The 26,299-nt window shown below is 41.1% G+C and overlaps 1 protein-coding gene across 2 annotated transcripts in view; it reads right to left on the bottom strand.

Moving 5' to 3' along the window:
• The window catches only part of lrba (LPS-responsive vesicle trafficking, beach and anchor containing), a 211,804-nt gene that overhangs the window by 178,523 nt on the left and 6,982 nt on the right, over positions 1 to 26,299 (bottom strand). For both annotated transcript variants that reach the window (XM_063218225.1, XM_063218224.1), the window contains exons 2-19: positions 19,978 to 20,209; positions 14,515 to 14,615; positions 13,748 to 13,843; positions 11,661 to 11,782; positions 11,248 to 11,374; positions 10,170 to 10,289; positions 9,860 to 10,006; positions 9,541 to 9,738; positions 8,425 to 8,558; positions 7,999 to 8,107; positions 6,736 to 6,888; positions 6,370 to 6,538; positions 5,936 to 6,015; positions 5,731 to 5,793; positions 5,080 to 5,177; positions 3,146 to 3,238; positions 1,403 to 1,511; positions 446 to 527 (exon numbers count right to left, since the gene is read on the bottom strand). In XM_063218225.1, the coding sequence (XP_063074295.1) occupies positions 446 to 527; positions 1,403 to 1,511; positions 3,146 to 3,238; positions 5,080 to 5,177; positions 5,731 to 5,793; positions 5,936 to 6,015; positions 6,370 to 6,538; positions 6,736 to 6,888; positions 7,999 to 8,107; positions 8,425 to 8,558; positions 9,541 to 9,738; positions 9,860 to 10,006; positions 10,170 to 10,289; positions 11,248 to 11,374; positions 11,661 to 11,782; positions 13,748 to 13,843; positions 14,515 to 14,615; positions 19,978 to 20,209 (2,233 nt within the window). The remainder of the gene's footprint in view (positions 1 to 445; positions 528 to 1,402; positions 1,512 to 3,145; positions 3,239 to 5,079; positions 5,178 to 5,730; positions 5,794 to 5,935; positions 6,016 to 6,369; positions 6,539 to 6,735; positions 6,889 to 7,998; positions 8,108 to 8,424; positions 8,559 to 9,540; positions 9,739 to 9,859; positions 10,007 to 10,169; positions 10,290 to 11,247; positions 11,375 to 11,660; positions 11,783 to 13,747; positions 13,844 to 14,514; positions 14,616 to 19,977; positions 20,210 to 26,299) is intronic.

Here is a 26,299-nt window from a genome sequence, read left to right on the forward strand (position 1 = left end):
AAGAGCCCATGAGAGCCCACGTGATATTGATAATTCACCTTGCTTTTGTTCATACTATGTTACTTACTAACAATAAAACCATAAAATCTGAATAACAATGTATCGTACATCATTCCTCAAGAATAGATCAGGTCTTAGATTATCCGAGAATAGGTCATGAAGGACATTTCTAATGTAGCAATTTATTGCCAAGGGAAATTAATACCAGAGACGTTTTAAAAACTTCACCGAGTTTGCCTTCACCACCTCTAAACTGTGTGTGTGTGTGTGTGTGTGTGTGTGTGTGTGTGTGTGTGTGTGTGTGTGTGTGTGTGTGTGTGTGTGTGTGTGTGTGTGTGTGTGTGTGTGTGTGTGTGTGTGTGTGTGTGTGCGCGTGTGCGTGCTGCAAACACTTAGCCAATGGCCTCTCCTAAAGCAGTGGTGGATAGATAGAAACATCACTTACGAGGATTCTGGATCTTTACAGCAGAGTCTGGGTCTGGATGCTGTTTGTGGATCACTTGGGTACAGATCTGCTCGGTTAAAATCTGAAACGGTGAAAGGAAAGGAAAGGAAAGGCCTGATTTAGGAGCATCGCTTTGTCTTTAAGTCGCATTTTCCTGTACAGTCACTGCAGACCTTGGATCAGCTGGTATGGGCAGAGAGGAGTCAGAGCAGGAGATGTTAAAAAAAAAGACGCGGAGGAAAGCACTCGCATGAGGGAATGGCACACACACTTCACAAATCACAGTGGGACAGGAAGCTCACGGCAATGAGATGATTAGCAAACACAAAGGAGCCAAATGTGTCTCCAAGTGGCATGCAAACGTGACCTTTCATTATGGCATCCAGGAGTTAATCTCAGGCGGGATGCAGGCAAGTTTGATTTGTGTGTTTGTGATCTTATAGAATAGGCACATTCATTTCCAGTGCTCACATAATTTCATGTCATCATCAGATTGAAGACTAGTGGTTAGGCCATAAAAGGCCAGCAGGAAGTAAGTAAATCCAAGGGCAGAAATCACATTAAAAAACAGCTTTCGGTGGGGGTAGGCATTAGACCCAGTCACAGCATCAGTAAAAAACTGATTACAGGCCCTGCCGTGGCTCTAGCAGTAGGGCACTGCACTGCTACACCGGCAACCTGGGTTTGATTCCGGCCCGGGTCCTTAACCGACCCTTCCCCGTCTCTCTCTCCCCCCTCACTCCCTGTCTCTCAACTGTCCTATCAATAAAGCCAAAAAGCTAAAAAAAATATATCTTTAAAAAACTGATTACAGTTTGCAGTAGAGGATTACAGACAGCATACATAGTAGGACATAGCAAGACGATGAAAAACAAATGATGATATGAAATATACAGCAGGAAAACCTTACAAAAACGGATATGCACAAAGTTAGCTGCGAGTTCAATAAAGTCTGACCTCAAAGAGCACGTTGTAGCTGGTGAGGGTGAACTGGTTGGAGTGGAGCATGAGCCTCTCAGTGAGAAGAGAGAAGAGCCCATGGCTGAGCATCACTTCAGACTTTCTCCTGAAAAATACCACAACACAGTCAGGGTCTCAACACCCCACTACACACAAGTATAGGAAATGTGCGTGCACACTCACAGACACAGGCACAGACAGACGCATACACACGCACAAATGCACGCGCACACAGACACACACAGAGTACTTAAATTAACTCCAGTATGCAAAATGGAGGATGTCTGGGCATGCGTATGTATGAGTGTGTGCATGCACATGCTCATGTGTGCATGTACCTCTGCATGTGGTTAGTATTTGTAGCAAGATTACTGTGCTCACTGCATTTTTTAAATCCAGAGATCATCAGACGAGTCTCTGGTAAATGTGCTTCAAAGTCAGCGAGATAAATGAATCCTGCTGAGCTACTAATGTCTCCCGACAACCAGCAGCTGTCTTTTTTTCACTACTCCCTCCCTGATCATAAATTAATTTCTTATTATAATTTGCAATACCTACTCATTAATATTTGTGCTATTGCAATACAGTAAAGAACATTACCTACACAACCCCAGTCCACATTAATAATGAGTACACCCCCCCTTTTGAAAAGTAACATTTTGAACAATATTTCAATAAGCATAGAAGTTATTTTCAAAATATGCATAGGGCAAGTTTTTTATACAACCTATGTGAAGCTTACCAGAGAAAACTAGAGTAGTTACATAACTTAAATGACATATCTTTCCATATGTTCCACACCAGACAGGTCGATGCTATTAGAAGTACATTGAAGCTTTACTGATCAGTCAAAACACTATCTGCCAAATCTGTCCAGGTGGGCCACAGACTTAAACACTTTGGCTGGAGCATCTTTCACACAGACTTTAACACTTATACAAGTCTAATACATTAATCTAAGGAGAAATCGAAACTGTAGTGATTATGTCCAATGACGATATGCCGCACATCGCAAGGAATGGCGTATGTGGGTGTCGTTTACCAAAGAGGCCTCTCCAACAGCCCGGTCATAAAAGAGCTCGCCGAGAGTTTGCCAGGCCCAATTTGGACAAAAATGGCACGCTATACTATTGAGACATGAGCCCAAGATCAATGTTTTTAGATCAAAACTGACCCTAAACGCACACCTATGGCCATTGCTGATTTCCTGAAGAGGTGACAGTGGTTCAGTATGACACCTGATTTGAACTTGTTCAAACATAAATTAGTTTTTACAAACTGGGCTTCAGCCTAGGGTGTACTGTATTCACGTTTGCACCACAGCAATTTCATTCTATGCAAATTTTGAAAACATGTACTCTGTGTTTATTGAAATCTTGTTCAAAATGTTACTTTTCAAAAGGGGTGTACTCATAATTGATGTGCACTATACCTAATAAGAATGGCTGTTTAAAAGCAGAAACTCTAAATCCTAATATAAGGCTGTGCACTTTAGAGATGACTCTAATAGTGGAAATGCTATGACCAAACAACATACATCACATTTAACGCAAAATAAATCGTAATTGCAAATGTACGGACAGAGAGAAGAAATTGGCTTGTCCAGCTTCAACCCTGGAACCCTAAGATGTGGTATATACACTCCTGCCATGACACCATAGAAAGGGATTGTCACTTCATCACGATAAAACAATATCAGTATTATTACATAATTGGTGCTTCATTCCTTTTTCAACTTACTTTGGTGGCAGATGCTTCAGGAAATAGCCAAGGACTTTGAGCGCCTGCACTCGGATTCCTTCACTCTTGGATGCCAGGAGCTTGAAAACAACCCTGCAAAAGTGAATCAGGATCATACAAAGGCAATACAATTGGATTCAACTATAAACTGACAATTCAAATACATTATTCACCACTCATTACACATTAATAACATAACATAAAAAAACATTTACAAAACAATTACATTGTCCTGAATATATCCTGTTATATCACAACCCACAAAAAGTATCAAACTGAAATGAAATATTAAAAACACATCACGTTTTTGATGTGTAAAACTAAAATAATTATCAATAAATTAATTTCAGAGCATCACACAAAACGTTGCTGGCTGTCTGCCATAAGAGCATCATCGATCATGAAAATGCCTCATCACTGAATACACAATTTCAAAACATGGAGTAAAACTCATCATCATCCATGAACAAATAATTATCACTACGATTGCACCTCAATGTATTAATTAATGCAAATAATTTCCTGTCTCGTGAAATGAGACTGTAGACCACATGCAAGAACACATGCATGCTGACCATAACATTGGGACCAGGACCTGGGTTGGCTGGTGTGTGAGAGTAGGTTGTGACCGCGAACTTTACATGAATACCATTCTCAATACGTTAGTCTCAACAAAGACAGCTGATCTCTTGTAGTTATTCCAGTATTCGGAAGGCTTGGCATTATACATTACTGAACTTTGTAAAAGCAGAAGGCTGATTTGAAGTGGTTCTACTTGTGTAATACAAAATGAGATCACTTTTCCCGAACAGCCAAGTTCTCTTGTTTAGCTCCTTACACACTGCCCCTATCTACCATTTAAATTGAGAATATAAAACAAAGAAGACTCAATGCACTTTACTACAGTATTTACTTTGCTAGATTTGTCAACAGTAACAGATTCTGGATTCTAGAGGATTCTGTGTATACCTATGCTGGCAAAAGCATATTACAAACATAAGTAGCCAATTCATTGCTAATTCACAGACAGTACTTCCAGCACACACTGACCATTTCTTTGAATATTACCCCAGGAAATGAATAAGCCATTGCCATCACCACCACAACACCCGTCCCAACACAGTCTCTTTATCTCTCACACACTCACACACACGCACAGTGTAAGAATAACATGCAGTGAGAAAAGGCAAAGTCAGTTATAACAGCAGGACGGTGGGTCACCAGCCTCAGAGTAAATGGGCCTCTGTGCTGGCTTGAAAGGCCATCCGTCTTTGTGCTGGCTGTACAAGTTTTTTATCGGACTAGCACCAGACACCCCCTGCTAGGTACAGCGGACATTTCCCTGTGTTATGGGGAATGCGAATAGCAGGCCTGCTCATGTGAAATAAATCTGAATGCCTGTGTTTCAGTAGCCCATGCTAAGACCGGGTACAAAGAGTGTTCGGTGTCCAGATTCCCCAGTAAAATTCCTGGGAGTAAAATTACTAGAACGATCGTTAGCATGGCAGTGAACTATTTTGCTCTCCTCATCAAATCATTCCATTTGAGTATTTTAATGCTTCTGCTGGGAAATCACAACGTTCCCTACTGACAGCAGAGGGCATCATAAAACCACACAGTGACTCTTGAACCTTGAACTTTGGCATGGCTTACAAAATGAAACTTGTTTGAAGGAGAGTAAGCTCTGGTATGCATAAAAAAGGCTTGTGATCTAGTGATAAACAATTGTGGCTTGGCCCAGCCTTGGCTCAATCCGCTGGGCACTCCGCTGCTACAGCGCACCGGCGACCTGGGTTCGATTCCGGCCCGAGGTAATTTGCAGAGCCTTCCCCATCTCCCCCTCGTTGCTCATTTCCTGTCTCTCTCTAACTGTCACAATAAAGGCACAACAAGCCCAACAAATATATTTATATCAAAAAAAAATTGTGTCTCACCGTATTCCATTGCGCTGGTCAAAGGCTAGGACCATGGAGCTAGGATGCTCTGACATGAGGGCTACGAGGAGCTGCAGCACGTCCATCAGATTTTCATCCTGAATGCATTTAACAGAGCAGGGCACTTACATTACTGATCAATGAAGTTGGCATGTTTTGGGAGTATTCATGTAGGTTCAAACAGTACCAATTCACTCTAAATGTTCTTGGAGGATGGGGTAGAATGTTAAGCAGACTCCCAATTAAATTTCTTATTCATCCTCAAAATGGTAACTTCTGAGTAGTCTTGATCAAAAATTAACTGATAAAAGATGCTCAAAAAACACAATGAACATGGTGGAATTAATTGAGTGCTGTTTCAGGCCCCAGTTTTTATCCCCATTTCCCCAATGTATTTAAGAGGAATCTTAGGAAACACATCAACTTAGATCAGAGGTGGCGCATGTGTTCAAGCTCCAGTCCAATAGTACTGAGCATCGGCATGCATGTCTACACTACCATTTTGCCAACCTCAGTTAGACATTAGGTTGCTCTGCCACCTAGTGGCCTTACATGGAAGGGCAGCAAGGGTTTGTATTGGCATCCAAAGTTGAATCCAAATTAAGACAAAAGACAAATTCAATAAAACGAAATACATTGAGCATGGTGTACCTCATGCATTGTGAGAAGATAGTTCAGAATACTCTGAAGTTCATCCTCCTTCACCCCGTAATCCTGACATGATGGGTACAAAAGCAACATCTGTTATACATTTGGATTTACAGATTTGTCTTTTTTTTTTTAAATCACATCTCAGAAAAATGACCCATGAAGACAAATGACAATGTGCGCTATGATGAAGGGAAAAGATGTGTACCTTCATGATGAGCTGCTTTACAAAAAGCAGAAGGAATGCTCTGAGAGAGTGGATCTCCTTTGAACTTGGCCTAGGACCATCTATTGATAGGGACACACACACGCACGCACGCACGCACGCACGCACGCATGCACGCACGCACGCACAAACACAAAATAACTAGACATTCTAAAAGTGTTCTGTCTAACAATGTTCTGTCTACATTTGTTGGTGATACGTTTTTTGTTTGCATTAACAAACTTAGAATGTTAACGACATTAATCACATCAACATCATAGTAAACTTGAAAAAAAACAACCATAATCTACGGTTATGATGACATTCTGATGAAACTACAGTAACGCAAAAATATCTTGGTTCTTTCAGAGTGTCTGATGACAATGACAACTGAAATATACTGCACAAAAGTCATACATAAAATGGGGAGCTCTTACCCATGCCTTTAGGGGCGACTCCGCTGCGGTCCTGTGGATTTACCACCCAGTAGAAGTACTTGAGTGTGTGCATCACCTGCAGGACGGTGCCAACTCGCCGAATGGCATTATAAATGGTGACAGTGCTGATGAACTCTGTTGCCAAGTATGTGTACAGTGACAGCTGGACCTAAAGAAAAGTGTGACCATATTATTGACTGGAGCACAGATGCAAATATTTGACATTTAAAAGGAACATTGAAATAAATGTGTGCGTGTGTGTGTGTGTGTGCGTGCGTGTGTGTATGTGTGTGTGTGTGTGTGTGTGTGTGTGTGTGTGTGTGCGTGTGTGTGTGTGTGTGCGTGCGTGTTTGTGTTACTACACACCTTAGCTGGTGCATGAATCCATATGATGGGATTGAACAGAATGTGATCACACAACTGTTTCAGCAGTGGGACACCGTTCGGCAAATTGCTCAGGTAGCGTGCAAAAGTCAGCAGGATGTCCAAAACTGGTCGTGTTACATGAAGTTTGGAAGACTGAAACAAGTAAAGCAAAAATAAAGACACAGTAACAAGAGCCTGTTCTTCTCATCTAATCAGTCTTGTACATCACTCACTTACACTTGTACATAACTAGCGAGACCTATGGTATATTTCTGAAATTCACAACACACATTCACATCTCCAATAGATAGAAAAGACATTCATGCAGGTCAAATAGGAATACAATTTCTAGTAAGTGGGGCTGGGACAGTGGAACAGTGCTGGAACAGACAAGCAGCACATTAAGACTGTAAACAACAGACAGGCCAGCTTATGGCTCTTTGGCGCATCAAATACAGAGCAGCCCTCTCATCCCCACATTATTCCCATCTCCTACACTACTGAATGCAGTCCAAATTAGGGCGTGATGACAGGCCTGAGCATGCCCTGTTCTAATCACATACAGTAGAACCCTTCCATTGATGATTGGCTGGAAAATAAAGGCCCGTCACTTTGTACCCGTTCTTCTCAATCACAATACGTCCGTTCAGGATTATGACCAAATTCCCTAATTTTTCCCTCAATAAAGACTGAAAAGTGTGAGCACAAACGTAAACATGTATTTGAAAGAGAGAGCGGGAGAGAGAGAGAGAGAGCGGGAGAGAGAGAGAGAGAGAGAGAGAGAGAGAGAGAGAGAGAGAGAGAGAGAAAGAGAGAGAGAGAGAGAGAGAGTGTCCCTGCGTTCGACTGCCACATTAGAGAGGAATTTGAGCATCTATTTTGCGCTAATACGACCAGGCCAGAAACATTCTAATTAGAAGGACACGTAGCACTTGAGAAATATGGCACAGAAATGTATAGACACACTTCAAGTCACATTTACAAGCACATTTACACAAAACAGAGCAACACTAAAGTGCTGGGGAGGACCACAGGGAAGACTGAAAAGGCAAAAAAAGGCACTTAGTCAACAGAATCCTTGGAAAAAAAGTGGCTTTTTACGCTTTGCTTGGAAACGAAGCAGGAACATTTACTGACAGTCATCATATTGAGGTTACAAAGCATCCCTATATCCTATATCCCGATATGACTGGGAACAATTTCTAAGGAGTTCGGTCTCCTTTCATTTCAAGAGCCGCTTGTGTATGGTACATCTCTACCCACCTTCTCCAAGGTGTAACCTATCACCAGGAAACCCTTGCTGGCAAGCACCTGCTCTTGCATAGCCACCGAATTCTTCAGGAGTTCCATCACAAACGACAAGAGGGTACAACTGCCAGATGGAGAAAGACAGAGAAAATAGAGTTGACAGTGAGCGGGATCAGGGCTTTAACATACTACAATTCATATGCATTCACATTTCGATTAATACGAAGATTTTTGTAAAGATAGTTTTTGGCCTTTTGCCTTCACTATTTGTGATGGGACAGTTAAGTGGTATCCAGGAAGGGAATGGGGAGAGGGAGACAGGGAAGGGTCTGCAAAGGACGCGTGCCGGAATCAAACTCGGGTCACTGGTGTAGCAGTGCAATGCCCTACAGCTTGAGCCACAGTAGGGCCATGAAGAAATGTTTTGAGGCTGGTTCTTACCAGATAGACGAATCAAGTTCATCACTACAGGGCTGGAGGAAGTCCAGCTGTGCAAACAAGGGAAACAGCACCGGCACACCCCCAATAGAGTGGATGGCACTCTGGACTGAATGTGTGACCACTGCCTTGACATCCTGTACAGAAAAGAATAGGTGAGTCCACATTTTACAATTCATCATGATTACGGCTGGTTACGGCACCTGATCTCGAACCACCTGAGGTGTCCATGCATTGGCCAACCTGTGGATCTAAGCTAAGTACACAACTAGGTATGTACACGAGTCAGTTCACCGTTTAGCACTTTAGTTCCGAACGTACATAGCTGTTACGGTAACGGACACCAGCACCATTCTGGCCAGCCAGAAAAGCGTAAGAGAACAAAGACTTAAATATGTTGTGTGCTCTCCCAACATATACCCTCCTTATCTCCAGAATAAATGCAGATTGCAGAGGTGGTAGTTACTTACAGTTAAACGCTTTCACTGTTAAAAAATCAAAAAATGTCTCGATTTATGGTTGACACTAAACTTACAATGACAGTGTCCCTCAAAGTATCACACTATGCATATAGGTCTTTAAAATGTAGTAGCCCTCACAATGGACTTTGTTGATAATACAGTAGTGTTAATTATGTATATCTAAAGCACATCCTAGTTGCTGCTGTGGTCATTGAGCCAACCATTAGCAGCACCGCTGGAAAAGGAAGCCATTACGCTTTCATATTTTGAGTGACGGTGGCTAGGAACAACACTGAATTGAAATATGAACCAACAACTGAAGTCTCTGTGTGTATCCTGTAACAGTAATTATTTAGGAATAAGGCCAGCCTTAGGTGTAGTTCATAAAACGGCCAATGGTGAATCAGCTTAATTGTTTCATTCAACAAAAAAATGTCTGGATGATTTAATGTGGATGTTTCACAGTTTTCTTGACAATCGAATGAACACCCTTAAAAAATACCTATTTTTATGCGGCTACAGGGGTGGCTAAAAATGGTATTCAGTCACAGTGTGAGTGCATTATTGTGATGGTATGGAAAGTGTGAAGATAAGTGATATAGGACCGCTAAATGAGGGCTTAAAGTTGAGCATGGGTGTGAATCTGAGTATGGCCAACCTGCAGCATGAGGGCATGAGGTGAGTGGACGAAGATCGAGGCGTTGTCTTTGGGTGAGGACTCCAGACAGAGCTGAGCATCCGTGGCTCGAGGATTGTAAGTGAAAGCAATGCTTGAGGACAGCTTGCCATCATAAAGCAGCAACTTGTGATGCTCTGCAAACAGCAGATCGCTTTCTGCTTTGTATTTGAAGGTCCCCTGAAGACAAAACAGTCAGAATTCAGTCAGATGGGGCACCTTATTAGTCAAACACTACATTTACACACGTCAAACATTTCAGTATTGGCAAAACCTTTATTGGCAGTAGCCTACTATGCACCTTGTAGCCAGGTCCAAGCTGAAAAATGGCCAGGATCTGGGCAGCACTCAGAGCTTCATTGAAGAGGTACACTGCTCCCATCTGCCCGCAGAACACGCGGTTTGCATCTGCCGTCTCAGACGAGCCCAGAAAGCACTTATCAAAAGTCTGTAGAAAGATCAAGAAGGGCACACAGCAATCATAAGAAATATTTAAGACTTTATATGGGATTTTGGAGTTATTTTATCAAGTGATGATTCAAACAAAGTCAAATAATATCTATTTATCAAAAATACCAAAAACTTCTATTAAAACCACTTGAAACACTTACGTCACTGGTGTTCACAAACCAGGTGATCTCTCCATAAGAAGCCAGTTCCCCATTAACGTAACAGCTGATTTCACTGTTCTTCCAGCGGTTGTAGACATGAACGATTGTCACCATGTACCACTGTAACCCAAAATATTGAAATAACATGACTTCTTTCAGTAAAACAGCTGTAAGTTATTTAATGAAAAAAAGAATTAGCAATTAGAGCTAAATGAGAGTAATTTTACTCTGCTGCACACAGTTCAATCCGCGGAGATGAATTTCACATTGGCTCTTAAGTCTTCAGCATGATGTTCTGCAACATGTGCATACTCTTCAATGTGATCTAGTGTTGTAATATCAGTAGGAAATCAGAAAAGAGCTTAGGATCCTTATGCAAAATCAAGACAATCAAATGGATCCGTGGGACGCGAAGTAAAGCTAAGGAACGTCATAGCTATGCATCCACAGGCCATCCTGAGAATGACATATGTATAGCAATGTGCGAGAGGCCTGAGCAAAATAAATGGACTTCATATGCAACTGTGACATTCATAATAATTCAGAATGAAAAAGTTCCATCGAGTTTCTTAGATTTTTCCTTTAATTAGAAATTCGGAGGTGTTACATGACGTTTTCAAAGTGGAATTAAGCTTTATTCAGAATTAAAGTGAGTTAATTCCGAATTAAATGTCTCATGTAAACGTAGCAATTTAAACACAACAGTGATGCTGCAAAATGATGCATGTACGATGAAGTAATTGTTTTCCTGCTGACTTTATGTTATGGATAAACATAAGATAATGAAGTACCCAGCAGTTCAGATGAGAATGCTGTGCAAACCTGAGTCCTCACTACTGTATCTTGAGGAAGAGAAGGAGAAAGGGTCGGCTTAACTGTCTCTTTTTAATATTTAGTACGTTTATTTGTGACAGGACAGTTAGAGAGGCGAAAAGAAACGAGTGGGGGAGAGAGAAGGGGAAGGCTCGGCAAATGACCTCAAGCCAGAATCAAACCCAGGTCGCCGGTGTGTCAGTGCCACGGCTGGGCCTAGGCTTCATTCTCTTAAAAGTTTTCACAACTGGACTGATGACCTCACCTTCTGGGGCTTGAAGTCATATTTCACACAGTGCTGGAAGCCCTTCCCTTTGGACTTTAACGAGGTGATGATGAGACAGCCACCCACAAAGTGTGCTGAGTAGCCTAGGCCTTTGTTTGTCCGAAAACTGTATGGAGACACCAAATAGGGAGAAAAGATAAAACATATTTACAACATAAAAAACATAACACTGATGTGCTCACAAATGTATTTAAAAACTACTTAACAGTGTTGAGGGAACATGTAAGCGTAGTACCAAAGACAAAGACAGAGACAAGGCTAGGAAAAGGGATTGAGAGTATGAATGTACGTATATTAGTGTCGTAAAAAACAGTAGCCCCATCCTCTCTCAAGAGGGGTCAGGGTAACGAAAATCAATTCGTTTAACATCTTCAAACTGATAGCATACACACCAGTAGAGGTAAGGCTTGTCTTTATCCACGTTGATGTTGTTTAGGGGATCCACGCGTAGCCACGTATGGAAGGTAAAACCATTCTGATAAGGCCATTTGGCTATTGGAGGCAGGGCAATGGCCTGTTTAAAAGATAGATATTAACAATTCAGCAAAACATCCCTTTGTAGTCAGCAGTGCGGTCTGCATATAACATCACTTGCTTTGGCCAATGTTCAATATAGATGGCAAAGTAAGTAAACTTTTTGCACTTTGAAATTTAAATCGTCCTACATTATGGAATACACAACTGTTATTTGTGTTGTACTGATTATTCTGATTTCATCACAAAACAAAGACTTTCCAACAATAATGACAACACCAGAATAATGAAACCACGTCCTTGTCCCTCTTGTCATGGAGCATTGATATTTTCATTCTCTCACAAACTAGTCCTCTGAGAGAGTGGCACACTTCTGAAGCACTTAGCCATGCTACATTTGCATCATCATAACGGGCTACTATCCCCATGGTGATTAGACAAAACACAAGGTGGTGAACTGTAACACACAGCACAATATCATTTTGCTCTCACTGACTTTGAATGGCGACGAAGTTTTTAGTAGAGAAAATTCGCAGAGGGATATGAATCTACATTGGCGATAACACATGCTTTCATTAAGACACAATTAAAGAATTAAAGCTATCATGGTCTGGGGGGGGGCGTAAATCGTGCCAGAAAAAGGGCCCTTATCTGCAATCATAATAGAATGCAAGCTCCATCCTCATTAGAACTGGGCAAAATTCCCAGAGGAATTAGGACATTCTTTTGTATGACAACCCTCATCACATGTTCCCCTGAATGGGGAGACAGCACATGGGAAAGACAAGTTGAAGGGCCTTACAGGCCAAAGAGCGCTACAGTACAGGAGCCCGGAGGAACACCGCTTTTTTTAACCAAGCTGCGGGCTCATGTAAAAAACCTGCTCACGCACAAAAAAGTACTTGTTGAACAAAGGAAAACACGTACTCCGCGCTTCTGGTGACAACCCGGTGCAGTTGATTGTACTTAAGTTGATTTCCACAGAAAAATTTGGATGTACGGTACTAAGACTGACATGGAAAAGTGCAGATCTACATGCAAATTTCAGAGCTGTCGTGAGTGCATTTGTGGTTCATTTCGTCATTTGGCGGCACACAGAGGCATGCAGCGAAACTACATGTGCTGTACACGCTCATGGAGCATGGCATTATACTGCAAAATGCGGCCAGTCAAAAGCGGATTTGAACGAGGTGCATGATTTGAAATCATTTGAAATCTTCAATCATGTTATTGTTGAGACATAACCTATCCATAAAACTATCCTGGAATTACAACAAAATTGGATGTCCATCAGCACTATTATTTCTAGAGATGGCTGCTATTAAACATTGAATATTTTCAGGACTACAACATCTGCCAGATCTCTCCTTGTATTTGTCAGGAACTGCATATTGTTATTGCCACCGCGTTTTCACTAAAGAGAAAAAAAAATCTCCATTGTACTGCAGTATCAAATGTCACTAATTAGAATAGAATAGAAAAATTAAGGAAGAAGGCAAGGCAGAGAGTTTGGCTTGTATGCGCTCGTGCAATATGCGCAAGATTTCACGTGAAAGCCTGTTTATGCACTTATTGGTATATCCAGATTTTTTGTGTGTAGGCTACTTTCCAGATTTTCACATCTGCACTTTGTTAGTAGGAAGTCCACATACTTCTTAGTACATGAGGCCCAAGGTCATTAAACATCAGCTGATCAAGTCAGATCTGGTGAATAGAAGGATTAGCGAAACATAAAGAGTGATATGAGGTGACCTGTTTTACAGTAAGTCCCTGTGTGTCCTGGAAGTCTCATCTCTCTGGAAATGAATCGAATCCAATATCCAGTCATGCCAATAAACTCAGTTCTTCAAACTTCTGCCTTCCATTTTTCATATTTTGAAACCCTTCAATACAAATTGGCTGCATTTGCTTGTGTGCAATGAGCAGTGTCCTTAGCCTATATTTTACTTCAAGGTATACAGCAGAGACACTGGCAAAACAGTTGAATTTGAACAGGGCATCTTACCGCAGCACTCTTTCCTGGAAAGCTGAAAAAAGAGTCGGGTCCAACTCTGTGGGCCATGGACTTCAGCACAGACAGCAGCTTCACAGCATGGGGCGGCTTTAGTTGAAGAGGAAGGAGCAATGGGTCAGCAGTCATCACACTGAAAAGCCTGAACTTCAGGGGAGTTGGATTTACCACACAATTACAATACTGTAGGCACGACATGCTGCTTTTCATATCTGTAACATTTCTTGGAGTTGTGGAACGTTGTCTCTATGCAAAGAACATGGATGAATACAATTCTGCTGATCCCAATGTTTTGCTTTTGTGGCACTGAAATACACAAGCCGGTATATCTCGCCAGTCTAGTGACAGTCTAGTCGAAGGAATCAATGCACACTATGACACACTATAACACTATGACTAACATTGACTAAATTTACGCAATTAAGCTTCCTGAATATTATCAAGATATTTATTATGCCAGCTTTGTATTAGCATTAACATTAACAGTTTGAGCACACAATCTTGATTTTAAAGACACAAACCATGATAAGTTAAAATGATTAAAATGACCATAACACCAAGCTAGAGCTCCTGGCTGGCATAAACAAATATTGGATAATTCAGCAGGAAAGTGTCCCCATTATGCTTTCCTGTGTGTGTGTGTGTGTGTGTGTGTGTGTGTGTGTGTGTGTGTGTGTGTGTGTGTGTGTGTGTGTGTGTGTGTGTGTGTGTGTGTGTGTGTGTGTGTGTGTGTGTGTGTGTGTGTGTGTGTGTGTGTGTACCCATTGTCCTTTTGTCCCTTGCAACTTGCTGAAGAACAGTCTCAGCTCCTTCACCGTGATGCTGTAACTGGCCAGCACCCCCAACATATCCACCATCAAGTCTATGAGAGAACAGATTGAAGCACAGAGATATAAAGACCAAACAGTTGGCTTTGTTCATAAAGGCCCTGCATCAGTATATTAGTATATTGGTAACACTTTATTTTAGGGATACATCTATTAGCACGAATACATACAATATTAATGCCTGTGTAAGTAACGTGTAAGGCATGTACTAAGCAAAATCAGACAGTTGTTAAGCGTGTATTCGCAAATGTCTTGTTCATGCCCAATTAGGGATGTATTACTAATATGACCTTAGTAAGGGCCACTAAGCCTATATTTCTATTTATTAGTAAGTAGTAAGTTGCAGAATACAATATGTATAAGCTCCCGACACACTGTGTGACCAAACCCTGAATAGTGTGAAAACAGAGCTGGAATAAGGGTCCCTATTCTAAAGTGATGCATTGCTCAGCCCAGATGGCTTAGGGCCCCCGCACTACCAAGGTCCCCCTCATTACCTAGGGCCCCCACACCAACCAGGCCACACTACCTAGCCCCCCCTGACCAGAAAAGTGTAAGGTTATATTAAAAATCTAACTCCTATTCAATAGAGACACCTATTATTCTCTTGTTCATATCAATGCAAGAAAGGTAACAGGAGCCATTATATAGCAAGGATTGAACGTACACTTGTCAATGACGGTGGTTTGGTGAGATGCAATTTTTTTCATGTACCACTGAATTTTAATTGTAAAAACCCCAAAATAAATGCAGAACATTAGAATAATAGTTTCGAAGCGAAACTAAACCATTATTTTGTGATAATTAAGTTAATGTTTGAGAACATTAGCTCCAAGAAGTGCAGTGCATGATGGGTATGCAATCTAGGCCTACACACAACCTACCCGGCTCTGAGTCTACCAACGTCCTTAGCTCCTCCCCTCACTCGTGCAATTTAGTTGTTATCCAAACAATTTGCCATGTACGTAACAACAGAAATATTATCATTGCTGCATTGGTCTTGCATTGCATTTCTGACAAAGGGCGTACCCATCATGCACTGTACTTCTTGGAGCTAAGTTTCTCAAATATTAACTTATTTATCACAAAGAAATAGCTTCATTTCGCTTCCAAACTATTATTCATCGTTATATTCTGCATTTATTGTAGGGTTTTTACAATTAAAACTAATTGGTGTATGAAAAAATGACATCTCAACACCCCACCGTCATTGAGAAGTTTACGTCCAATCCTTGCTATATAATGCTTCCTATTACCCTTTCATATACTGAGCGGAATAAGTGAGAACTACAGCTCTTACACTTTGCTTCCCAAGGGGGGCTGGGTAGAGTGGGGGCCCTAAATCATCTGGGCTGAGCAATGCCTCACTTTAGAATAGGGACCCTTATTCCACATCTGTTTTCACACTGTTCAGGGTTTGTTCACACAGTGTACCAGGAGCTTATACACATTGGCTCTATTCTGGCCCTTACTGCTTATTCATAAATAGAAATCTAGGTCTACTAGGTCCTTACTAAGGTTGTATTGGTAATAAATCCTTATTGTGCTTGAACAAGACATTTGCGAATACATGTCTAACAACTCTCTGATTTTGCTTAGTACATGCCTTATAAGTTACTTACACAGGCATTACTATTGTATGTATTCGTCCTAATAGATGTATCCCTAGTAAATTCACCATGTGCAACACCACTCGTCTAAAGGGCCATACCTGCACATTTGCCACTAATCCACCAGAACATAAAATGCACAGAGCAAGAAGCTCATGCACCACCATGACAATACAGTCAGTCAGATCTGAATAATTGTGAGTCAGTGCCACACCATCAACATCAACAGAAGTTGGTAATTTTGCATGTGTGATCTGATCTGCATGTACAATAATGACTGTTAAGCAACATTTGGCGTCCTTCAGTGGTAATTCCATCCCACTAAACAGTGTCAAAACCCTTAAGGCAATCCACTGACACTGACTCAGCTCAGGCCAAGATTTTTTTAAGAAACAGACATCAGGCTCTGTGTCTCCGACACTCTCAGTCCCTTGCCCTAGTCTATTTGTTTCAGTCTGACTCTGCCTTTGTCAGTTGTTATAATTGACCTTTGGGCTAAGAACTGCCTCCCATAACAACTGTTGCTATGTCAGTCAACGCCACGGTTCTCGCCATTGAAATGAATGCAAATCAGGGTATTTTTATTTTTTTTAAACTCATTTTATAGGTTTATAGCTGTTCTTTGCAAACAGAAATTATATTTCTTTGAATAGTGGCCACATATTAGAGAGTAGTGGACAGAAAGGACTGGCATATGCATTTGAAAGCCACATAGACAGCATAAATTGCACTTTCAGACATAGGTATACACAGGGGAAGACGATTTCAAAAGGACACACATGCACAAAAGGAATCTAAACTTTTATGGACATAGTATAATTATGAACTGTGCTTGTGTACTTTTTTTTTATTATTATTTTTTTTTTTTGGAAAAGCACAAAAGCACAACAGATACCTCTTAATGTATGTCCTCTACAAGTCTTCTGTTGTCCAGTCTTGCACTTTAAATGTCTGTATGAGCACTGTCTATGTCCATACTGTCTTAAGTCCATGTATAAGTACTGTCTATGTCTATACTGTCTATGTCCTTACCTAGATTAGTCTATGTCTAATGGGAAAGCAAGAAATGTAATTTCAAATTCTTTGTATGACCAGTGCATGTAAAGAAATTGACAATAAAACCTACTTGACTTGACTTGACTACTTTGAGAATGTGGCAGTTAGTAGAACGGTCCATTTAATTGTGGAAAGCTGACAAGTATTGTCGCTATCTGTCATGCTAGCTCAGAGTAAACAAATGACATTTTACATCCTGACATTTACATGCCAGAAAGGTTGTTCACGTTGTTTGAATCATGGATTTTGGAGAATCTCACTTCCAAGCCTCCAAACTTGTTGAATATCTGCTTTCAGATTCCTATTTCGAATCCCCTTCATCTCTATGGAGAGGTTGGTTCACCGTGACTGACTTGGCATAGTTACCCATTTGTTGATTGGCCAGTGGATGATTTTACAGTGTGGCTCCTGAAAGCAGTGTTAATTTCGTCAACCACGACGATGACGAAAATATTTCGTCAACTCCCCTTTTTCCCTTGACGATGACGAGACGATGACGCACTAAAAATTGTCTCAAGCAAATCAAAATATGACGAAAATAAAAAAATATTTTCGTCAAGGAGACTAAGACGAGACGAAATTTACAAGCCATGGACGAATGGACATTAAAAATATATAATTATTTACAATTAATTCGTAATTTGTAATTGCAATATAGTCCTAAGTGTCTTGAACATAGGTGATTGCGCTCACGCTGTGTTGCCTCGCGTGTATCTGCTGGCAGCCAGTGCATGGCGCGGCTCAGTCAGTAGTTCTGTAGCCTAGTAGTTCAGCGAGTCCATTTAAGTTGAGTTTAGGTCCTAAAACATTCCCAGAGAAAGAGAAAAAATAGCCGACGTTGAGGGAAGTGTTCATTTTGAAACATGTTCAACAACCCTCTTGTCCATGACGAAGACATGTGTTTCTGCAGTAGGTAATGACAGTCACGCCAATCCTCCTCTGATACTGTCATTCTAAACCTCCTCGAGCTTCCACTATTCTCCTTTTCACTTAGGCTGTCTTTGCCCGGCGTTCGTTGTCTGTTCTTTTTTGTAATGTTTGCTATATTTGTTGTTTAACCATATGAGTAGGCAGTTCGCAAGAAAATCATGAAGGTCGGATTTGTGAATTTATTTAAATCAGTCACCGCGGGAGCGCGCTCCAGCAGGGGGAAAGTTGGCCTGTCGAAAGTAGCCTAACAGGCACGGCTACTGTAGCCTAGTTTTGAAAAGAATCAATGGATGGGCGATCGCGAGTTTAAAACTGTTGAGATTTGAAACTTGTTCACGTCGAGAGCAACGCTAAAAGACCCAAGGAAGTCGACAGCATTTCCATGCGTCTTCAGCGTCTTCCTAAGTTCCAAAAACTCTTTTCAGGTCATGCTTATCGAACCTCGACATCCCCGACAAACAAAACAGCATTAGTGTTTAAATATTTGTATGTGCGTGTCCTTTCTATCGTCCAGTCTGCATACCCCTGCTTAACTATGTTTCCTGGGACTTTTGCAGGGCATACGAAGTGTGCTCGCGCAATCTATTTAAGCCCAATTCACATTGCCGCTCGGGTCATTATAGTTTCTTTGCTCGCATTGCCAATTGAAAACAAAAACCGCTAACTTGCATAGTCTAACATCAGCAGTAGCCTATTTTATCTGACTCGTGGTCATCGGGAAGCCACTATCAGGGAGACTTCTTGAACTTCATGCAGACTAGGGATGTCTGGTCTTCCCACTGCCGGCAATTTGCAGGCTTTAAGTCACACGCGGTCAGGTGAAGAAGAGCATGTAGCTTCCTCCGTGATCAAACTCAAAATCAAATATAATATGCAGCAGCTTCTAATGCACGAGAGAGAGAGAGAGAGAGAGAGAGAGAGAGAGAGAGAGAGAGGGGGAGAGAGAGAGAGAGAGAGAGAGCGCAGCCTGCACCTGGATGTGTGTGTGTGTGTGTGTGTGTGTGTGTGTGTGTGTGTGTGTGATGCTCTTTTGCTCTATGATGTTGAAATGACTGATTTGGGTTTTGGTGGAAAATGACCAAGTAACAAGGTGAATATTTGCTGCAATAGGCTATATTAGTAATACCTAATATAATTGTAGGTTATTTATTTTACACCACAATATTGACTAAAATGACAAAAAATTGAAATGTTGACTAAATTTTGAAATATTGACTAAAATGACTAAAATTTGACTATGACTAAAATTGATTTTCGTCATTTTGACTAAGACTAAGACTAAATTGGGAAGGCAATGACTAAAATATGACTAAGACTAAAATTGATTTTCGTCATTGTGACTAAGACTAAGACTAAATCAAAAAAAGCTGACGAAATTAACACTGCCTGAAAGGTCAATCATTTGAAGTGGAGCTACTAACTGGATGCGAGATATAATGGGGAAGAAGTGTTGAATAACTAACGTACAATAAACAATGGAGTAACGTACATTAGCAAGGGGATAACTGTAGCTGTGCCTAGCAGCAGGGGAAATGTACATTTTGATTGTAAAAAAAAAAAAAAGATGCAAGTGGACAGTGCAAAGTCATTGACTGCTTTCCAGGAGTAAATAACACAGTTTCAAAGTAAACATTCAGAGCACATACAACCATTCACTACATCAGCTGGGGGTTCCCATTATATAATTGTTCATTAAGTGGATTCATCCATTCTAGGACATCGCATGTCAGGTCTCTTCTTCTTGATAGGCAGGTCAATGACCTTTGAGCGCCACTCTGTCCAGTACAACCTGCAAATGTACCTGCTATCATGCAATCCGCTTTGTCCACACAATCCAGGACCTGCTGGATAAGGCCCACTTCAGTGCAGGCCTGCAGGTTGCGGACACTTTTTTTCAGGATGGCAGTGAAGATACTCCACACTTCGGCCTGGCATGTGGGGTCACACTTGCTCAGCAGCTCCACCATGCAGCCAATGCTCTGGGCTTCTTGGATGATAAAGTTCATCTCCAGGTCAAAGGGACCTCCCACCAACTAGTAAGAAAGAGAGAGAGAGAGAGAGAGAGGGGGATACATTGAGTGGCAAGAAATCATCGAAAGAGCTGAACCAAAAGTGAAACAAAATCAAGACTCTTTTCATACTCGCATTACATTTAGGTGACACCTTTACCCAAAATGCACATGCAGATGCATATACAGATACAGATGCAAGATGCAGAATTACAGTATTTTGATTCATGTTATTGGTTACAGTGCCTGGAGCAGTGTGGGGTTACACCAGGGACACATGCAGGTGAAATCAGGGAAGCAAAGAGAAGCAGAAGACAGTGTTCCATTCTGACAGCTCAAAAGTCAATAGGTCATAGTGGCACATAAAACTGATTAAAACATTTGTGTGGTAGATTTGATTGATTTGCATTTACACAATATTAAACTTGGCCAAATATTTCTGCTTTTGCGTCACCTCTGTTAACTTGCTTTCATCCCACTTTGCTTCCTTCAAAGGAATGAAAAGTCAACTTTGCTTCGCTTTGCCAAATGTATGTGTATGTGTCCACATTAGGCGTTAGATGCTACTGCCTTGTTGAAGAGCACTTCAGCCACAGATGAGGGTGTAGGACCAGGATGTTCTTATTTCTATTGCAGTATTCGTGTCTTTCATATTAAAGCATTATCCAGTTATTATACTTACCTCAAACAATGAGACTTGAGCCATTTCAAACTACAGGTACAGCACTAAAGACAAGATCCACTCAAAAGTGTACGTTTGGGTGAGTCTATTGCATGGTTGACTGACTCTATATGTGTATTTTGAAACCTCAGCCCAGTCCAGAATTAAAAACAAAGTTCCTTATTTACAGCAGCCATGATGACTTTAACTGTACATGAAACCATCAGTTTTTCTGCAAGCCATGCTGCAAACGCTGAGATCACCACCTCACAGAACTCACTACACATGACACAACCTAACAACAACACACACATCCCCCACAGCCCCAGACAGTGAGGATCAGAGTGATCGCAAGCACCTATTAAAGGCCACTATAATCTCCCGATACCATGACAACCACCACTACTACTGACAGTTCTGACCCATTAACCTGAATTCATTGAGAGGTGTTATAATGCACACAGAACATTCAAGGAAACCAACCACAAATGTAAACAAGAAAAGCCCCCTTTGTCCCTGCCATGGTCTAACAGTAGGGTACTGGGTTACTGCACCGGTGACCCGGGTTTGGTTCCGTCCCGGGTCTTTTGCCTGTCCTTCCCTGTCTCTCTCTTCCCACTCGTTTCCTGTCTTTCATCCACTGTCCAAAAACAACAAAGCCAACCAAACATTACTCAAAAATATGTTTTACTGGAGGAGACAAAGCAGAGGAGTATTATTTAGTGTTGGTCCACACTTGTATCCATCTCCATACTTGTGATGGGAAAGTTTATCTGAAGGGGTTGTGGAAAAGAATAATCTCATGTAGTGCCAGCAAATAAATTGAAGAAGCTGTAAAATTACACATTTTATTAAAACATCATAGTTCTGATGGCATTTTTATTTTAACCCTCCCTTATGGCAAGCGATAACAGCCTAACCACACTGTTATCCACATGCTTTGTTACGATACATATGCAACATCAACATAAAAGTAGGACTAGAAACACAATAGGGGAATAGAAAAATGGATAACGCTTAAGCACTACTACAAAAAATATTTTGAGCACAAAGTATTCCATAAGATGAAAGCTGCGATCACCAACCATGACCTTATCTGTCAATTCAAAACTCTAATGATCCATGAACCCACATCATTATACTACTGTCTAATTGGAGGGGGGTGCCTAAAAAGAGTATGGATTGCTTTAGAAAATAAAAATAAACAGATATTTTTTTCTAACCATCAACATTCAAGTCACATGTAACCAGCCTATCATACCCCCTTGCCAGAAAGCATAACAAATCACCTTTGAGAAATGAGGCACATTTGTAATAGAGATGGGAAAGAGCATGGAAGGGGTAATTATGCAAGTCAAGACACATTTGACCAAGTCAAGTCCAAGTCAGGACAAGTCAAAGTCTCATTTTTTTGCCAAGTCCTTAACAAGTCACCATGTATTCTACACAAAATCTTGACAAGTACTTTTGGTCATGAATTCATTACCTCTCTTCACTGCTGTGCATGTACCCCTGTGCTAGTCGCTTTGCATACAAGCGCCGGCTAAAGATTACGTCATTTCAATGATCCATAATGTCATCATAACAAGTATCTACAGTACACCCTTTCTATTCCATTTCAAATGTTTCGGAACTTGTGGCCAAGATAAACAAAGAATCTCATAGGAGACAAAGATTGGTTAGCAAAAGTTAATAAAGCATCCTGAATCAACAGTGAGTTTAATTTGAGTGAGTTCTTGTGAAGGATGTGAAGACAATTTATTTTGGAATGAGTGTATGCAATTACCTTTTGTCTTTTTGGAGGAAATCAGTGATTACTTCATTCTAAATAAATTTTCAAAAGTACTACTTGTAAAGGGCGACATTTGCCCGCTTAATGGATTTTTTACTGTATGTGAGATCAATGTCAAACCAAAGATTTTTAATATGGTAACCATGATGCATACTACATGGCACCAATGCATCACATTCAGTCTCCTAAATGGGCGTGACTTTCTCAAACCCTTTCATTCTAGTTTCCCAAAGGGGCATGGCTGCCATAGGATGGCAACTTAGAACCTTACATCTGGAAGAAACACCACACGAAACGTCTCTTCCTTATCAATAGTCTCTGGTCAAACTGTGGCTATCCATCCCTAAACCTAGACTGTCAAGGGAAGAATGTGCATTTGTGACCAGCAGAAAATGCGACTATTCATTTCATAGTCTGGCATACCAGGTAAAAAAATCTTCTATCTTCTAAAAAAAAATTCTATGACTTGGGTATCAAAAACATTGAGTATTTTTTGGATATGTGTCCAAATATTTGTGTCCAAAAAATCTGGATACAATATTTTTTTTTTTTGGATGAGTGTGCACGGTAGCCCCAGTGTACCTCCAGTGGCACGCTGTAATAGTCATTGCAAAGGTAAGTACCATAGTACTACATCACTATGACATAACCCAGGGCTTTCAGTAATGCACTATGACTTGGTCATTGCCATTTTGGTAACAGCAAATGTATGACGCCATGTCTTAACAGGTTAATTTACATGCAGTAACCATGATATCATGAGAGTTTTACTATGCCACACACCATTTCCACTTCCACTACCATATGGCACCAATGAGGGATAGAGAAAAGGTCATGGGCGGTTGCTGTAATATTCCTACGGGTATTGGTTGGGAGCAGGGGGCTTTGTCCAGGCCGACACCAGATCCTTCAGATGAAACTGGAGGCTTGCTCCTCACCTGAAGGAGCTTCTGCATTAATGATGAGGGAGATGGCACTCAGCCCACATGCCATGCACCTTATAATCACACTAAAAAAATCTCCTTTTATCAGAGTGGATGTGATGTAGTTCCCTGGCGCTCAACCCTTTCTGGCTTATAGTGTGTGTGTGTGTGTGTGTGTGTGTGTGTGTGTGTGTGTGTGTGTGTGTGTGTGTGTGTGTGTGTGTGTGTGTGTGTGTGTGTGTGTGTGTGTGTGTGCGTGTGTGTGCGTGTGTGTGCGTGTGTGTGTGTGTATACAAATTGTTTTAATGTATACAATTTGCCCTGACGGAGGCCAAAAACATCAGAGCAGGACTCAGCAGTGTACTGTGCATCTCAAGGAAAATGAATACTTAGTCAATGACAGTAGGCTATACATTTTGGACAAGGAAGGCAGGTGGTTTGAGATTAGCCTGGAAAACCAGCGCCAACTGCTGGACGGCAAAATGTTTTGACATCCAATCCATTTAGGCTGGTTTATCAGGCTAGTTTGAGAGGGGACTCATTGTTTCCACGTCACCTCGTCCTGGAGGCTGTACTTGTGCCTTACGTCATTCAGATGGGCAACTGCCCACGGTGCAGAGGATAGCTGGTAGCCGGTAGGCTACATATTTTCAGTTGAAGCACACCATCAACTGTGTGCTGCTATTTGGGATGTTGCAAAAACGTATTATTTTGAAAGGTATGACAGCTGGTGCTTTGTTACCTTGTCAAAGAGAAAGATAAAGCCCTCTCAAATTTACATTAGCTCGCTGGACTAAGCTTAGGCCTATTAGCAATTGCCATTGACAGTAGTCAATTTTTGTAGCTGAGAAAAGCAGCCGCTGCCTTGCTTTACAAAAGAGTTTGTTTTTGCCCTATCAAACCAATTATCCTAATTGTTTGCATGTGGTCTATGACTACAAAACCCATTAACCACTGCAGAATTACATTATTATAAATCCATTGGTAAAAATTACAAAACCTGATGCAACTTTATCTTGATGACAACACCGTTACTATAACAGCTTGCAGTTGATCACCGCTGCAGGTAGTCAGTCCCATTGTTGAGGAATAGGCTGTTAATAGAAGCATACATATTGTGTTTATGTTTATCGATATTATTTGGTAAAATGCAATGGCATCAGCATATTGCACATCATAAAAGTCTACTTTATTGACAAGCTCTTGGAAAGAAGCAGTTGGTCACCATTTGAGTCCTGTTATTGCAAACGAGGCATATTAGAATGATAGTATAAGTTTGAATTTGAATTAGCCATGAAAGGCTTGCTGCCAATCATCAAAATGTTAATAACAATAAAATTAACTAGAAGCACTCAGAGCGCAGACCCCCAAGGAAGCTGCTTGATGGAACATTTGACTATGTTACACTCTCTCTTTCTGCCTTCTTTTGTAGAGTTAGAAACTGGAATGTTTTGCCCTGGCCTGCAATTAAATTTTTCGGTCACTAGGGGCGTCTAGATATACAGGCCAGCAATGGTGAAGAATCTTTTAAAAGGTCCTGCCCTGGTTCTGGTTTGTGATCCAGTTCACTACCATAATTTAATCACTTGTTCCTTGGGTCATTACCAAAAACTCTACAAAGTTTCGTCCAAATCTGTTGATTAGTTTTTGAGTTATCCTGCTGACAAACAAACAGACAGACAGACAAACAAACAGACAGACAGACAAACCAACGCGACCGAAAGCATTACCTCCTTGGCGGAGGTAACAAATGTGACCAGTAGCCTATGTAACACCCTGTGAGCTCAAATAAATGAATTTGCAATCACAGTATGGCCTGAAGAATCACATTTTCCTGTTCCATTAACACATAAAGTAAGCAGACCAATGCCAACCACGTGACATGGTAATTACCTCCGCCAAGAAGGTGTTTTCAGTCACGTTGGTTTGTCTGTCTGTCTATTTGTTTGTCAGCAGCATAACTCAAAAACTAAACAACGGATTTGGACGAAACTTTGTGGAGTTGTTGATAATGACCCAAGGAACAAGATTAAATTCTAGTGGTGATCCGGATGGTACTGCATGAAACACCTCTTTTCGTTGAACAAATAGGTGTTTTATTTCACCATTTCAGCGACTCAATTACAGCCTATAGCCCATCATGGTAATGGCTTATTTCAAGGCCACAATTCAGCAACGTGTTACTGTTCTTGAGGTTATGGTCTTTCAAGTCATCAAGTGCCCACATCGTTAAATTGGGACATGACATGGGGGGTGCTGTGGGGTCATTTTGTCCCAAAGCCATTTTGAGACTGTCCAATGCAGTCCGAGTGTCCTTACACGTTCTGAATACAATGTTAAGTTTCCAAACATGATGGAAAAACTATAGTATGCACACTTTTCAAGATCTGTTGCCCCAAACTGTCAAAAGTCTTACTCACACTTTTTACAAATCCAGTTTTATATACATCCAAAAATACTCAAACTATGCTTTTTCTGAGTATAGTATCTTATACACCACTGGCATCTGGGAGGCAAATGAAATCTGATTGGAATCTGACTACTACGCATGGCTTCATGCAACACCACATGGTGTAGTATCCAAATTCCCTTTAATTAGCAGTTTTCCTTAGTTCAAGCCAAGGCTCGTGGGATCTGTGGAAATGGAACAATCAGTAAGCTTTATCACAGACACTAAATAGGCCACAGTGCAGGAAGTGAGACACAACGGTCAGGATATGGCACTGAGCACTACTGTA

Source organism: Engraulis encrasicolus, chromosome 16 (genome assembly GCF_034702125.1).
Source record: "Engraulis encrasicolus isolate BLACKSEA-1 chromosome 16, IST_EnEncr_1.0, whole genome shotgun sequence".
Lineage (NCBI taxonomy): Eukaryota > Metazoa > Chordata > Actinopteri > Clupeiformes > Engraulidae > Engraulis > Engraulis encrasicolus.